The 16,113-nt window shown below is 31.8% G+C and overlaps 1 protein-coding gene across 1 annotated transcript; it reads left to right on the forward strand.

Annotated features, from left to right (window-relative positions):
- The first annotated feature begins 7,914 nt into the window (after nucleotides 1-7,914).
- On the forward strand, nucleotides 7,915-11,708 carry LOC127092621 (probable methyltransferase PMT10). Its single transcript, XM_051031506.1, has 9 exons — nucleotides 7,915-8,684; nucleotides 8,977-9,126; nucleotides 9,225-9,495; nucleotides 9,708-9,818; nucleotides 9,909-10,068; nucleotides 10,241-10,498; nucleotides 10,633-10,755; nucleotides 11,040-11,117; nucleotides 11,207-11,708. Exons 1-9 carry the CDS (start codon nucleotides 8,043-8,045, stop codon nucleotides 11,409-11,411), a joined length of 1,998 nt encoding a protein of 665 aa, XP_050887463.1. The 5' UTR covers nucleotides 7,915-8,042; the 3' UTR covers nucleotides 11,412-11,708.
- The last annotated feature ends 4,405 nt before the right edge of the window (nucleotides 11,709-16,113 follow it).

Here is a 16,113-nt window from a genome sequence, read left to right on the forward strand (position 1 = left end):
GACATATGTTGTAGTTCATCCCCATAATAGACCACCTAAATTGAAAATATTGAAAATAAATTATTTACAGTTAATTGTAGTATAAAGTAATTAATTGGAAGAAATAAAATAAAATAAAATAAACTTACTTTGTTGCCAAAAAGAATGTGAATGGTTTCTCGTTGATCGAGGCGAGTGACGATATTCTCGACCAACCCCAGACTTGTAGCAAAAAGGCGCAAGAATAAAATGAACAAGTATCATTTTGTGCATTTTTATACAAAGAACTATATGGATGAGACAAAATAGATAAACCTCAACTGTATGTTCCTATTTTATTTATGTTTCTTAAGAAAGAAAAATACATAATATTTACCCTATTACCAGTAGTTTCAGGAAATAAAAAGTTACTAAATAGAATCATAATATAACACCGAGCTTTAAGTATTTTTTCATACTCAATCGAATCTTCGGTTAATGTTAAGCTTGAATAGTATTGTTTAAGATATTTTATATTAATACCTTGACCCCTAGTTATGTCTTCACATAAAGAGGCACCCAATAATTCTTCGCATATTGTGTTATCTTGGTTAACTATATCAATAACAACCTTACCTTCGATAGGTAGATCCAACAACATGTACATGTTCTCTAGTGTGATAGCGCATTCATCAAACGGAAGGTGAAATGTGTGTGTCTCGGGTCTCCACCTTTCTACCAGAATAAGGATAAATTTGTAATCATCAGAGTATGAGGCTATGCTGAGTAAGTGACCAAAATCATCTTCTCGTAAATATGGTTCTATCAATGGGCCGTGTGCTACATATTCATGTACACAACATTAAAATCTTTGTGGATCCTAACAAAAGAGAATTTAGAAAAAAAATTAAGGAAAAAAAATAAGGAAAAGTATCAACAGGAAACTTTATAATACATTCAAAATAGTAACTTACAAACTCCGCAATGTTGTTGATAGTTCCTCGATGTTCATCACCCATGGTTAGTAGAGACATTTTTTGGAATGCTTTTGAGTACTTGTTGCTGATAAAGTGGATAGATTGGGTGTTTGTTGTTGATAAAATGGATAGATTGAGTGTGTTTGATGGAAATGCTGAGTAACATAGCCATATTTATAGCATTCATGTTGCATGTAGTCTCTAATGTATGCGTCATACCTAATGGCGCATGAGTTATTTTTTAAGAGCATTCTCCAGTCAAAATGGCGCCTCCTAGGCGCATGCATGCATAGATTCGTTGCAGGGGACACATTCTATGAAACTATGACTTATGCATGCAAAGATTCGTGGTGGAGGAGCAGGCTAGGGTCATGCATGCAGACAAAGGACAAACCACTCACTATGGCGCATAAGTTAAGAAAAAGGAAAATGCAGCATACCCTATGACACATGGGTTTCTTTTTGGTAAATCCGCGTTATTCCTATTTAAGTGAATGCTCCTTTGTTTCAGAATCAACTCACACAGTAACATCACAACTAGTACACTAAAATACATTGCATTTCATATAAATGACTCCTTCACCACAAAACATGATTAATGCTTACATCAATGGTGAGATATTTGAATGTGACTTTTTCGGTTTTAATTTTCGTAATACCGAAGTTACTCGGTTTACGATAAATAGACGATCAAAATTTTCACATTTGAAAGAGTTAATAGAAACGAAGTTGTTGTGTAGTTCGGTGGCATAAATTATCTACAAATTTGCCGACAACCAAGTCAAGTTTTATCAGCTAAAGATACGAGACGATGAAGATGTTCAAAATATATTTCTCAGTCATGAAAATTTCGGTTCAACGATATTAGTTATCTCAGATCGTTGACTCATCACAAGTATTTTGCAAAACTGACGATGAAGAACAAGTTGAAGTCGATGTTGTTAACGAGGAAGAAGAGATATTGGTTGATCAAATGGTGAACGATGACACTGTCGATCACAAGCAAGATCCATTACCTTCTAGTCATGTGTATTATCCGTCTTAACACATGACAAATTTGAACTTGGGTGCAGATGAACCATCGTCAGATATATTTTACAATTCGTATATGCAAACAGAAGCATCATTAAAAATGGGAGACAAATTTCGCACAAAAGAAGATTGTGTTAGAGCTATTAAAAAGTATCACATAGAAATATCACCTGATTATAGGATCGATCAAACTAATGTGATGATGTACAAGATATTATATGGTAATGAGCTATGCATGTTCAGGTTGACAATATCTTATCGGAAGATGAGTGATTCTTGAGAAATAAGTTTTATGGGTCCAACTCATACTTTCATAATCACCAATGCGATGCAGGATCAACGCAAATTGAGCTCTTAGTTAATACGTGATGAAATTTTATTTGTCATTAGCGACAATTCATCATTGAAGGTGAGTACGATACAATTATACTCCCTCGTACAGGAAATCATGGATAGCTAGGACTAAGGCGGTTGCACGATTGTTCGGAAATTGGGAGGATTCGTATAAATAACTTTCACAATACTTGGTGGCACTTAAGCATTATTCTTTGGGGAATGTTGTCATTTTGGAGACCTTGTCGGCATATACCCAAGACAGGACTTGTGTAAATGGAAATGGCATATTCCACCAACTCTTATGGGCGTATGAACCATGCATCAAAGGTTTTGCTTTATGTAAACCTATTATACAAATTGATGGAGCATGGTTGTACGTGAAATATAAAGGAACATTACTCATGGAAGTGGCACAAGATGACAACAATAACATTTTTTCAATCACCTTCGCTCTAGTTGAAGGAGAGACTACTGATGGATGAAGGTTTTTCCTAAAAAATCTATGATTACACGTTGCTCTTCAGCCTAACTTAAGCTTGATTTTAGACAAACATCCATCAATTGAGAGTACCTATAAAAACCTTGATAACAACTGACAAGATCCTCCTTTAATGCATATCTACTGCATTAGACACATCACTCAAAATTTCATGCAGGAGATGAAAGACAATACGATGCAGAAGAAGGTTGTGAACACATGGTATGCATAAAAGAACTTTCCTTCAAACACTACCGCAAAGAAATCAAATTGACAAATGCAGATGCAGTAAGATGGATCGACAATATTCCATTGGAGAAGTGGACTAGGGCATACGACAATGGTCAACAATGGGGTCACATGACAACAAATCTCGTGGAATCTATGAACGCTATCTTCAAACGCATCCAAAACCTACCAATAACCGCTTTTGTGAGAGAAACCTATTTTAGGTTAGGCTCACTGTTTGATATCAGATGTTCAAAATGGATTTCAGTGTTACAATCGAGGCATTTGTTCAATGATACTTCAATGAAATTCATTAAAGAGGAAACTGCCAAAGCTAACACACATGTGATCACAGTGTTTGACCGTCATAAAGGTTAGTTAAGTGTAGATGAGGCAATTAATCATAATGAAGGGAGGCCGAGGGGATACTATCGAGTGTAACTAGATAAAGGTTGGTGCGAGTGCGGAAAGTTAGAAGCCTTTCATATGCCTTGCTCCCATGTCACAACTGCATGTTCAAGGGCTCGACAAGAGCCTTTCAACTCACTATCTGTCGTTTACAAAGTCATAATCCCATGCAATGATTATAACAATAGCTTTCCGGTGATAGAAAATGAGGATTATTGGCCTGCATATCAAGGGAAGATAGTTTGGCACATTTAAAAAATGTGAAGAAAGAAAAAGGGTCGCCCTAACAACACACATATTCTAACCGAAATGGATACGACAAACAAATTGGTGAGATTATGTAGTTCATGTCGTCAGCCCGGACACAATCGCACAAATTATCCCAATGTTGGACCAAGCAACATAATTTTATGTGTAACCATTTTACTTTATATTGAAAGCAACATTCATTTCATAAATATCATAACATTCAGTTACAAAAATTTAAATAACAAGTAAACAATAATTTAAACAACAAGACAAACAAATACAAGGACTAAACAATATAACTATGCGATTACAACCATCAGGACAATTTTCTCAGAACTGTGCATCATAATGCGAACATCTCTATCAATTTTAGCATTGTCCCATAAACGACTTTCTCCATTATCGTTGTACACGGTAACAAGACTTTGAATTCTTCTAAACCTTTCTCCCTCTATAATATCTCCATCTAACTAACGGATCAAGCTCCTATTAATATGCTCGAATGTCTATGTATTTCATAGTCGGATCTTCATCGAAGGCTTTATTGCCGAATAAATTAAATCAACATTTCTCTTGTGAATATAAAAACACATATATGAAGATATTTTGAAAAAAATTGAATGAGATAATTAGAAGATGTGTGAAAAATGATGGGAAGGGGATGCAATATTTATAGAATTCATAAACAAAGCAGTAGTCACTGCTTGTGGCGCATGCTCCTATAGGATGCATGCATGCGACACTTATAGTGGCGTCATGTACATGCAGTCGTCAAAGGGGATGACACATATGTACAAAGTTATAATGCATGCGCCACTATGAGTGGCTACTCCTTTTGTCGGCCAATTTTCTTATTTGAAACATGGTTAGTTTGGTAAATATCTGAAATATTGCTTATTTTAGAATTTAATTTGAAAATGTTGATTATTTTAAAAAAATCCCCCTCTTTCTCACTCTGATCTTTTTTTTATTATTAATTATTATAGCTAAAAAAGTTTGAATTTTTCAAATTTATTATGGCCCCAATAAGATAGGGACATGTGGCATTTCTCTTTTAATTATTAAAAAAACACACAAATAAATAATCAAAGAAAAATAGAAAAGCACAAAAAGTTTTGGCTCACTCTTCTTCCTTGTACACTCTTCTTTTCTCTTCTCTCCTTTCTCTCACACACACATTGATCCATAAAAAAATACATCTCTCTCGATTCATTCTTCAATCCTTTCCAATTTTTTTTTTGAAGGAATGTGATGGTGTGTTTATGGGTGAAGTTGATGAAGGAAATTTGGTTTGAAGGAAGAAGAATGAAAATGGTGAAATTTGTTGAAGATTGATGAATGAGGAAAATGGTTTTTTATGTAAATTTCTCCCTCCTTTGTGAATTTTGTGGCTGGTTTTTTGTGTAATTTTCGGTATCTATTTATATTAAAAATTAGGTTAAATCAAAAAGGAAAAAAAATAAACATTTGTTAGTAAATGCAATCAAGAGAAAATCAAAAATATTATTTGTTCAGATTATTTTCTATGTCAAAAAAATATTTTCATGGTTTCTTGCTTATTAAGATTTGGAAAAAAATTAATATAAAACAAACTTTTTTTTGTATACATATTTTTTACATTTTAAGGAAGAAAGAAATGCAAAAATAAAAAATCAAACTATTTTATAAGAAAATTTTAAACTAAATAAATATGCAAAAATAAAAATCAAACTATATGTTTTTTATTTATCTTTAAGATAAAAGAAATTGATGAAATTAAATCAAATACATAAAAATCAAACTTTACAAAAAAAAATTATAAGTCTGGACAAAATTGGAGTAAAACAGCGGCTCATATTTAATTTTTTTAACCCGAAAGTATGAATGACGATAATCTTTATATAATCGTTGTGCAAAATAATTAAATACAAAAGGACTCAAATTTTGTCCTTTAAAAGGAATGAAATGTGTTTTGACAGGTTATCTTTATTTGTAAGGTAGACTCACTCAGGATTAAATGAAAGTTCACACCCACCCAAGGGCTAGTATTTTCCAAACTAAATATTTCACATTTTTCTTTTGTATTTAACTAGAATATAGAAACAACAACAATAAAAATATATACTTAAGTTCCTTACAAAAGTGTTATCTAAAAGATGGATAAAAAGTTTGACATTAATCACTAAGATGAATTTTAATGATAATGTGGCAAACAAACTTTATGAAATTAATCACTAAGATGAATTTTAATGATAATGTGGCAAACAAACTTTATGAACCGTGTCTATGAAACACTTGTTTTTACTGAGGGTTAAATTGGTTTTCTTAGTAAAAGTGATGTTATCATATGTCTTATTTTTCTTAGTTCAGACTACAACAACTAAACCACAATCGAAATACACAAGTTATAATGAAACATATATGGAATAGAACATCTTACATTGAGGTATACACGGACTCATAGAGAAGAAATACAACTAAATCACAATCGAAATACAAGTTATGATGAAACATATATGATAATCGTTTGAGTTCTATGAATATTTTAGTGGTATTATATTTCAAACAACATTTTTGTGGTAACTATATTTTTAATAAGAGTTCAAACAACATTTCAATGGTGAGAGATGAACATTTCAGTGGTGAGTTACATACCTCAAATGTGATGATGAAACTTCAACGAGTTTTGAAAAGAGATGATGTTCGAGTTGATGTTGGAAGAGTTGACGTTGAAAAGAGACGATGTTCGAGTTGATGTTAGAAGAGTTGACGTTGAAAAGAGATGATGTTCGAGTTTTGATGAAAATCGGCTAGGTTTTTTTTGAAGAGAATGATGATGAGGTCAGAGTGTTTGTTGATAGGTAAATGAAAATTTAAAGTCCAGTTCTATGAAGTATTCATGCAAAAGATCAAACACACATATTTTTAGGAAAAATCGAAAGAATATATCAATTAAAAAAAAGTATAAAAGCCCCATATAACGCCATATTCTGGAAATTCATTTAAATTAACTATCATGTAGATTTTAAGACGTAATCTATGTAATAAACTAATTAGTAATTAAAAATAATATAAAAAAAGATATTTAAAAATGTTGATGCAAAAGATATTATCCATCGGTTGACCAATATAATCGAGGATAATACAAATAAAAAATAAAAATAAATAAAAAAAGTAAAAAAGAGAAAGATGTTATGTGACCCTAAACCAATTAAAAGTAAAAATAAAACATAAAATGATTCGAAGCGAGCTCATTCATAGTTATATTCTCTCGGTTTAGGTAATAACCGATGGTATAAGTTGTATACTTTTTTTTAAAATAATGGCACTGCATGGACATATTCCTCGGTTATTAATGGAAGAGGTGGAAGTTTTATCATAAAAAATATTGTTTGTAGTAGTGCCGACATTATTTTGTTAGACTCTCGTAACCACTTGGCGTGCATCCTAATTTCTATAGATTAAAACTACCTCTAAACCATTTTGACCTAAATCCCCTTCGACTATCCCCTAACCCCTAACAGGCTGTTCGAGTGGATGAGACATACTAAATACTACAAATGAAGGAGAAAGAGTTCTTCCCAACCATCCCAAAATATATACAATCAACAAGGATCTTATAAAAGCGAACGACAACGAACACCTCGTTAATATGCAATCGACAACCGTCAACAAAGAACGAGGAAAATACAACTTAAATTATCTCTCAATTTTGTAATAAATTTTATTAATTTGATACTTCTTTTATTTAATATATAATTACTTTTGTTATTAACTTTTTAATCAACCGCGGTTGAATAATTTATTTATAAATAATAGTTTATAAAAGTTAATAACGTTGATAAAATATTTTAATTTTTAAATAGTCATTATTAAAGTATTTTATTAATTTTTAAAATACTAATAAAATATTTTGAAAAAGATATTAATAAAATCAAATAAGTGAAAAAGAAAGGAAAAAAAAATCTGTCTATTACATTGGTTAGTGGATCACAATTAATAAAAGACCTTCAAATCAATTGGCAGATATTTGTTTTAAAAAAACGACAAATCATTTAAAAAGATGATGTATTGAAATTTACAAGAAAAAGGTATATTGAAATTAAGGGAAAAAGTATCTCATTTTGGTAAAAAAAATCACGAAATTAACAACTCCGGTCACCAAAATCGCAGCTGTAAATAAAACCCGACAACTCAGCAGCACGCTCTCCAACAGTAACAATTTTGTCTTTTCTTTTGTCAATACGAATTTAGGAACAAAAGAAGAAAAACAAAACCTAACTCTCACAATTTTGTCTATATTTGTCACTGTACTTTAACGTCGTTACTGTTTCGCTTTTATCATAACCAAATTACAAGATCCATTTTTATCGCTCTTTCTCTCTCTCTAACCAACCATGTCGTCGATGGTGAAGTCTCTGGATATTCTCAAAACTCCTTCCTCAGTTAAAATCATCACTCTCACACTCTTCTCTATGACCCTTCTCATCTTTCTCTTCACTCGCTATTCATCGTCAACAACATCAACCATATCTTCTTCCCTCACCACTTTCTTCCCTTCTCCTTCTCCTTCAACCCCTCCCCCTCCCCCTCCTCCTCCTCCCGATCACCACCAACAACCACCTCCACCCCCACCTCAACCTCAACCTATACATAAACCCTTCATTTTACCTCCGTTACCGCCACTAGTCCGAATAGGTCTAATTGACGAAAATGGCGTCATGACAGACAATTTCACTGTCGGAAACGACGACTCACTGCTCAATTGGAACTGGAACAGCAGCAACTACAATGAATCAGTTCTGCCAGCGAAGGAGGTGGATGTGGTGGTGGAAAAGTATAAGATTTGTAATGATGTGAAAATGGTGGATTATATACCTTGTTTGGATAATGTTAAAGAGATTGCAAAGTTTAATATGAGCGAGAGAGGAGAAAAATATGAACGGCATTGTCCTCAACAAGGAAAGGGTTTGAATTGCATTGTTCCTAGGCCTAAAGGTTATCGGAAACATATTCTTTGGCCACAAAGTAGAGACCAGGTACTTTCTCTCTTACTTTGGTTCTTAATATTAATTACTAGTTGCTGTGAGTAATGCGGTTGAGAATTTTCAGATTCAGTGATCATTTCTAAATTTGACGAATTTAGGGACTATTTGTGATTTATCTTATTTGTTTTGTGAATTGTGTTGTTGTGTATATGATGCAGTGGAGATTGTACTTGTAGTTTTAGTGTATGCATTTTCACATTAAAATTGCGGAATGTGATACTTTTCAATTGATTCAGACTTCAGACTCGGAAGAAAGGATTCGCTAACTTATATACAATGACAGATTTGGTTCAGTAATGTACCTCATACGCGTCTGGTTGAGGATAAAAGTGGCCAAAATTGGATATCAATAAAGAAGGATAAATTTGTTTTTCCAGGAGGGGGAACACAGTTTATACATGGTGCAGATAAATACCTGGATCAGATTTCCGAGGTTAGTGTCTTATTCATTTTTGTTAAGATTGAGTTATATAGAGCTTATCCAAATTTGTGGCCTAGAGACTAAGAGCTTTTCGGAACTTGAATGTGTAGATGGTTCCTGACATTGCATTTGGTTACAACACGAGAGTTGCATTAGATATCGGCTGTGGAGTGGCAAGTTTTGGTGCGTTTTTGATGCAACGTAATGTGACCACTCTTTCAATAGCACCAAAAGATGTTCATGAGAACCAGATTCAGTTTGCTCTTGAGCGTGGCGTGCCTGCCCATGTAGCAGTATTTGCTACACATCGTTTGTTGTACCCGAGTCAGGCATTTGACCTCATCCATTGTTCTAGATGCAGAATTAACTGGACTCGTGATGGTACTTCATTTCTCGGTTTAAACTTTTATATCCCTCATTTCAAGCATCCAATATAATGAGTTTTTGTGTATATGAGATGACACATTGCTTTAGATTTTTAAGTTTCTTAACATGACGATTTTAAGAAAAGATGGATAAAACTAAAATCATGATTATGTTTGAAGACTTTAGTTCTTGGTACTGATATCCTGTTTTCATTTGCTTTCATGGAGATGGAATTCTACTTCTCGAAGCAAACAGGCTTCTGAGGGCTGGTCACTACTTTGTGTGGGCAGCGCAGCCTGTATACAAACATGAAGTGAGTCTTCAAGAACAGTGGAAAGGTAACTATTTTTCGTATCAAATCACTTAAACCTTGATATAGTGAGATATCACCTCTAAACGTGATCTTTGGATTTGTTATTACTTAACAGAAATGGAGAACCTTACGGCTAGCATGTGTTGGGAACTTGTACGGAAAGAGGGTTATATTGCTATATGGCGGAAACCTATGAATAATAGCTGCTACCTTAGTCGTGACGTTGCTGTGCATCCTCCATTATGCGAGTCCAATGATGAGCCAGATGATGTTTGGTATGGCCCCTTATGAATGTTCAACTCGCCTAATTTACCTATATTCCATTCGAAGTTTTCATGATTGCTAGTGTGAAATGGAAAACAATGTCTAATATGAGTCAAAGATGTTAGATTGATTGTTCAAATGTTCAAATACGAAAGATGCTGATAACTCTGAAACATTTTGCAGGTATGCTGGTCTTAAGGCATGCATAACTCAATTGCCTAATAATGGATATGGAGCGAATGTTACTAACTGGCCTTCACGCCTCCATCAACCACCAGACAGACTTCAAAGCATCAAAATGGATGCCGTTATTTCCAGAAACGAACTCTTTAAGGCCGAATCAAAATATTGGAATGAAATAATTGATAGTTATGTCCATGCTTTCAATTGGAAGAAGCTCAACTTAAGAAATGTAATGGACATGAGGGCAGGATTTGGAGGGTATAGTAGTTTTTTTCTTCTTCTTGTTTCGGTATTTTGTGTTTGATTTCGTTGTCTGTTATCAGTTGCAAAATGATTATGGAACTCTTCGGTGTGTATGTATTATGATGTAACTTTCAATTTGACAAATGCAGGTTTGCTGCAGCAATGCATGATCTCCAGATTGACTGTTGGGTTATGAATGTTGTTCCTGTTAGTGGATTCAATACCTTGCCTGTTCTATACGACCGAGGGCTAATAGGAGTTATGCATGATTGGTAAGAGAAATTTGCTTATGCTTTACGCACTTTGTTTATATTGTCCGTAGACGAAGTGACAATAACCACCCACCCGAAACTCACGCAGACAACTGCAAGATCTCGGGTTCGAATCCGAGACAAAGTGTTCAGCCTAATAACGAATAGGTTCTGCGATTGAACCATGAAGTAACTGTTATGGCCGAATATATATGATTCTTAATGATATCAATTTAGATGCTAAATATTACCGCTTAATAACTAGAAATAGTGAATTTATCGCTGAGTTTTGTTCATCTTGACAGGTGCGAGCCATTTGATACATATCCAAGAACGTATGATCTGCTAAACGCAGCAGGACTCTTCTCCGTTGAAAAAAAGAGGTTAATCACGATTCCAACTTCGAAGCTTTACATTTCTCTATAAGCACATACAATTCCGTGTTTGATAAATTATTATAATCAAATTTCAGACAAAAGTGTAATAGTTCAACCATCATGCTCGAGATGGACCGCATGCTTAGACCAGGCGGTTATGTATATATCCGCGACTCGGTACATGTTATCAGCGAACTTAAACAAATTGCAAAAGCAGTTGGATGGTTTACTACCCGGGATGATGTAGGAGAGGGCCCTTATGCAAGCCGGAAGATATTAAGGTGTGAGAAGCGCTTCTGAAGCCGCTTACGACTACTCAGTCTATCTGTTGAGCTTGTGGAATCCAACTTACTTAAACTTTAAGTCATAAAAAAAAGCGCTTCTAAATTGTAGAGTAACAGGGAGATTCATATATTGGTTCATGAAACCAGAAACTTGAAGAGCAAGTTACATACTTCATACCATTGTTGAATTTCTACTAACAGGATTTCTAGAAGAGTTTATATAAATATTTAAATGTGAAATGTGCTGAAATGGAATATATGTGTACAATCATTTAATATTATATGTGCATAAAAATTAAATTGTTGTTATAAATGCACAATTCTTTTAACTTATTTACCCTATAATCTATCTTAAGTGTACTTCATATTCTGAGTAATGTATGATAATATTCTGAGTAAATAATGCAACACAAATTTAAATAATTATATAAAGTAAAAATGAAATTTAATTTTAAACATATGATAATGTTCATTTTGGTAATCATGTATTGAAAATCAATTTTGATCCAAACAACATGTATTATTTATAATCACTTTTAGGTTAATAGATCCAAACAAAAATCAATTTTAACAAAATCAATTCTATTAAAACTATTCTTTTCCACCGCATTATCAAATTCAGTTCATTTTTTGTTATTTTTTTTTATAATATCATTAATATACCTGTAAAAGATTGTTCATATTTTTTTAGATAATTAAAATTGTTTGTAGATTTTTTTTGTAAAGACACCACTTTTATAAATGATTAATTAAATTAATCATTTTAATTTTAATTTATGTTAATTGACGCCGAGTTTAATAAAAAAGACTGATTCGGTCCCAACATATACGATTGAGACGCAATTACGATTAAGAGGAGATTGAAATCATTTAATTTCAAAATTAACCCTCGAATTAAATATTAATTGGTCCAATTCTAAAGGTAAAAAAAATCAATCATTTTGAAAAGAAATATTTTTTTTTGCCGACAACAATATATACATGTTTATTTAATATACAATTATCAACAAAACAATTCAAACATATTCAAAATTAATATGAACAAACTACCTATTTGTAAAACATGAGCTTTAAGAATTCTCTCTTTTCAATACTCATTCTAACATTTATTTTTTCTTGAAATTTGTTTTTAAAATATGAAACTCATGAATTTAATTCAATAAAAAAGTTAGAGTTCAAAAATATTTTAAAAAAACCCTTAATAAAATAAAGAGAAAATGAGTGGTGTACTGACCGTGTAAATTTATTTTATACTGTTAATCAATGACGACCATGCATCCTGCCAGGTTAGATTGAAATTTTTCAAAATACTGAAATGATATGACGAAATGATATATTTTTATTGGATGACAGTTTAAAACCAATATATCACCGTTAAACCTTAAAATAAAAAGGGTGAAGAAAAAGTCCAACAAATCATTCCAAATGTTTGCCTTTGTCTTTGATGTAAATCATGACATGATTTATAGTGGAATGTAATATTGTGTTTCAAACATGGAATGAAATTCTTCTTTCCTGGTTTTGGAATCCTTCTTTGATTCTCCACCACAAGTTAATTAATTATTTATCTTTACAAAATATGAATTTATAGTCAAAAGTGAAAGATTTAATGGTCTCACGAACTCTCCACCAGTATTACTCCATTTATTTCATAAAAATATCTCATTAACACTTTTTTTATAAATTGTCTTTTTATAACATTAATTTAATATTTATTATTTTTTATCTGATTCATATTTACGACAAACTTTCATTTTAGTCGAGTAACATATTAATTTCAATTAATAAAAATATTCTAATAATATAATATTAATTTTATCATTAAAAACAACTCATCTAATTATTTATTTAAAAACTATCCTAAGAATGAATACTATTATGCATTAATTGACATATTTATGAACATTATATATATATATATATATATATATATATATATATATATATATATATATATATATATATATATATATATATATATATTTTAAAGGAGAATTGCGGTCCAAAACGCAGCGGAAATTAAAATTTTCTCCTCCTTACGAATGGTCATGATCAGTGATAGAATATTTATCTCTTGTGACGATTGAAACCTTTGGTGCAGGTCTCTTGTGACGATCAAAACCTTTGATGCAGATCCACGAAGCGATCACGAACGTTGAACGATGACAACGTCTCTACTCAGTCCACACGAACGGATTCCTTCAATCTCAGTGCTAGCTGGTATGAATGAAGGCCTTGAGTGAGAGAGAGAGAAAACGAAAGTAATGTAACCGCAATCAATGCTTCTGCACAAGGGTTCTATTTATAGAACCACTTGTGTGGGCTTAAAAAGCTAAAAAGTCCACTTAAATGTATTTTGGCCCATATCTTATAATATGCCCAAAATCACTTAAGCCCATGGTACCTTACCATATTTCGCATTCTACTCAAGTACACCGTACCTTACGATGTTCTATAATTCACTTAAGGGCACTGTACCTTACGGTATTCCTTAGTTACTCTATCTTTCATCAATCCGTCCTTTGTGTGTGATCCTGTAGGTTTTCGTGACGTTGACAATTATATTAAATCACGCATTTAACATAATAAACAGTGAGCGGTATCTAGCAACACATCACTGCTACCCAAGACACGAAAATGTCATGTGATCTGACAAAACCTTCTGTGATAATACTTATGTGTATAATTACCCTTTTGCCCTTATGTCTATTTGAACACAAGGCATAAACCGTGTCATCCTTGTCCAGTTCAATATTGGGCCCATAGACATTTATCCTGTTATGCAGGATGGGCAAATTCCATCTAGGTCACTCATGTCCCTCAGCATGCTTCGTGGAGTACCCATCATCTGTCTTTATGGTTATCCAGTTACGGACAATGTTTGATCAGCAATAAAGCACTCGACTCTACATCTAGGGTCCATAGTGGTTTCAGGTCGAAGAGTGGTATATACCATTATCACCATGAGAATACCTTATGACACTTTGCATAACTTTCTATATAGTATTCTCATAGCGGGTCAATCCGGTATAAATATTACTCTTAATATTCATACCTATGTTTAAGACTTGATAACTCCTTATCCATGATCCATGAGATGTGATCATCAATCTATATACATAATAGTCTTAATGCTTTAATGTCATCCCACTTCACAATAAAGTTTGACTACGGATACTTTAAGAATAGTGTCCTTATGTTTAATGTGATCTTATGATTAAGTCATACTTGATACATTAAACAGACTAGCTATTTTAGGGACTTTATTAAACAAACGTAATAAAGAAAAAGTCTTTTATTATTAATAAATAATTCGATACAAGTATCAAAAATATTGACCTCTAGGGCTTACACCAATATATATATATATATATAATATATATATATATATATATATATATATATATATATATATATATATATATATATATATATATATATATTGAAGGGCCACCACTTACAAGAACCACAATTCTCCACTGAATAATTATTAGTTGCTACCTAGCATTATTAAATTAATAGATTTAATCACTTTTGAGTTTAGAAATGCTTTTTGATATTTTGTTCTTATAATTTTTAATCATTTTCTTATAGGAATCATTTACACTAATTAGTACTACATCCTTAATATAAGAAAAAAAGTTTACTCTTTAAATTTATTAAAAAATCAATATATCTGAAATATATGTAATCCAACTACATTCATTTTTAAAAAAAATTTAAATTTTTTTTTCTTATATTATAGACTAGAATAATCATTTAAATTTCATTGTTTTAATAATTTTTTTTATAAATTAAATATCTTTTGTGTATAAGTGTCTAGTTTAATTTTTTGAATCGGAAGGACTCTATTTTAAAAAAAATAATTTAAGTCTAAAATTTTGGTTAATGTGAAAAAATTCATTATCAATCTTATCTAAATTCTATTGAAGTGTTTTTTGATAAAATTATTAATCTCTTACCAACTAAATATTAAATCTTTTGCAATACCTCTTCACATTGCACCAATTTCTTTTTGTCTTAGAATAAGTCTCGTTCTATTTTCCAATGCAACTTTCAAATTATTGACAGTTTTTAATTCTCTTTTTCATATTGTCACGTGCATGAAATTTTTGTAGATAAGAGCTTGATCTTATATTTCTATACGAGAGTCATACATCTTTATCTAATTCGTCTAAACAATTATGGGATAAAAGCGTCACTATAGAGACATGTTTCATTACATATTTGAATTGATGAATGAAGCACATGGCACAATGAGTTATAAGTGGTGTATCACCATGATTTCTCAATCACTTGTTTCAATATTTCTTAGTTACATTTTGCATTTTCAATAGTTTTTTGTATGTCTTGTGGCCCCAACACTTGTTAACAATTTTTCATTTCATAATTTATCAATAACTAGTTTATGGAATCTCCCAACTTTCACTAATTATTTAACAAAAAGTTAAGTCACAATAATTGAGGTCGGCATTGAATTTTGTACGGAAAGTGATTTCTTATTTCTCCATTGTTATAAAAAGCCATATCAGTTCAAAACTATACTTTTAGACCCCCCCAAAAAAGTGTTTTTTAGGAAGTTATAAAAACATTGTTTTATCTTTTAGAAATTTTTAGGAAGTTATAATTTTTTTTTTATAAATAGGACCATAATACATTTACATGTATATCTAAATATGAAATGGAAATATAATTTGGTTAAATATATATATTTTTAA

Source organism: Lathyrus oleraceus, chromosome 6 (genome assembly GCF_024323335.1).
Source record: "Lathyrus oleraceus cultivar Zhongwan6 chromosome 6, CAAS_Psat_ZW6_1.0, whole genome shotgun sequence".
Classification (NCBI taxonomy): domain Eukaryota; kingdom Viridiplantae; phylum Streptophyta; class Magnoliopsida; order Fabales; family Fabaceae; genus Lathyrus; species Lathyrus oleraceus.

Coding starts and splice junctions, on each gene's coding strand:
- LOC127092621 (XM_051031506.1), top strand. CDS start 8,043: ATGTCGTCGATGGTGAAGTCTCTGGATATTCTCAAAACTCCTTCCTCA. Junction 9,496..9,707: donor AATTAACTGGACTCGTGATG/GTACTTCATTTC, acceptor GCTTTCATGGAG/ATGGAATTCTACTTCTCGAA. Junction 11,118..11,206: donor TTCTCCGTTGAAAAAAAGAG/GTTAATCACGAT, acceptor ATCAAATTTCAG/ACAAAAGTGTAATAGTTCAA.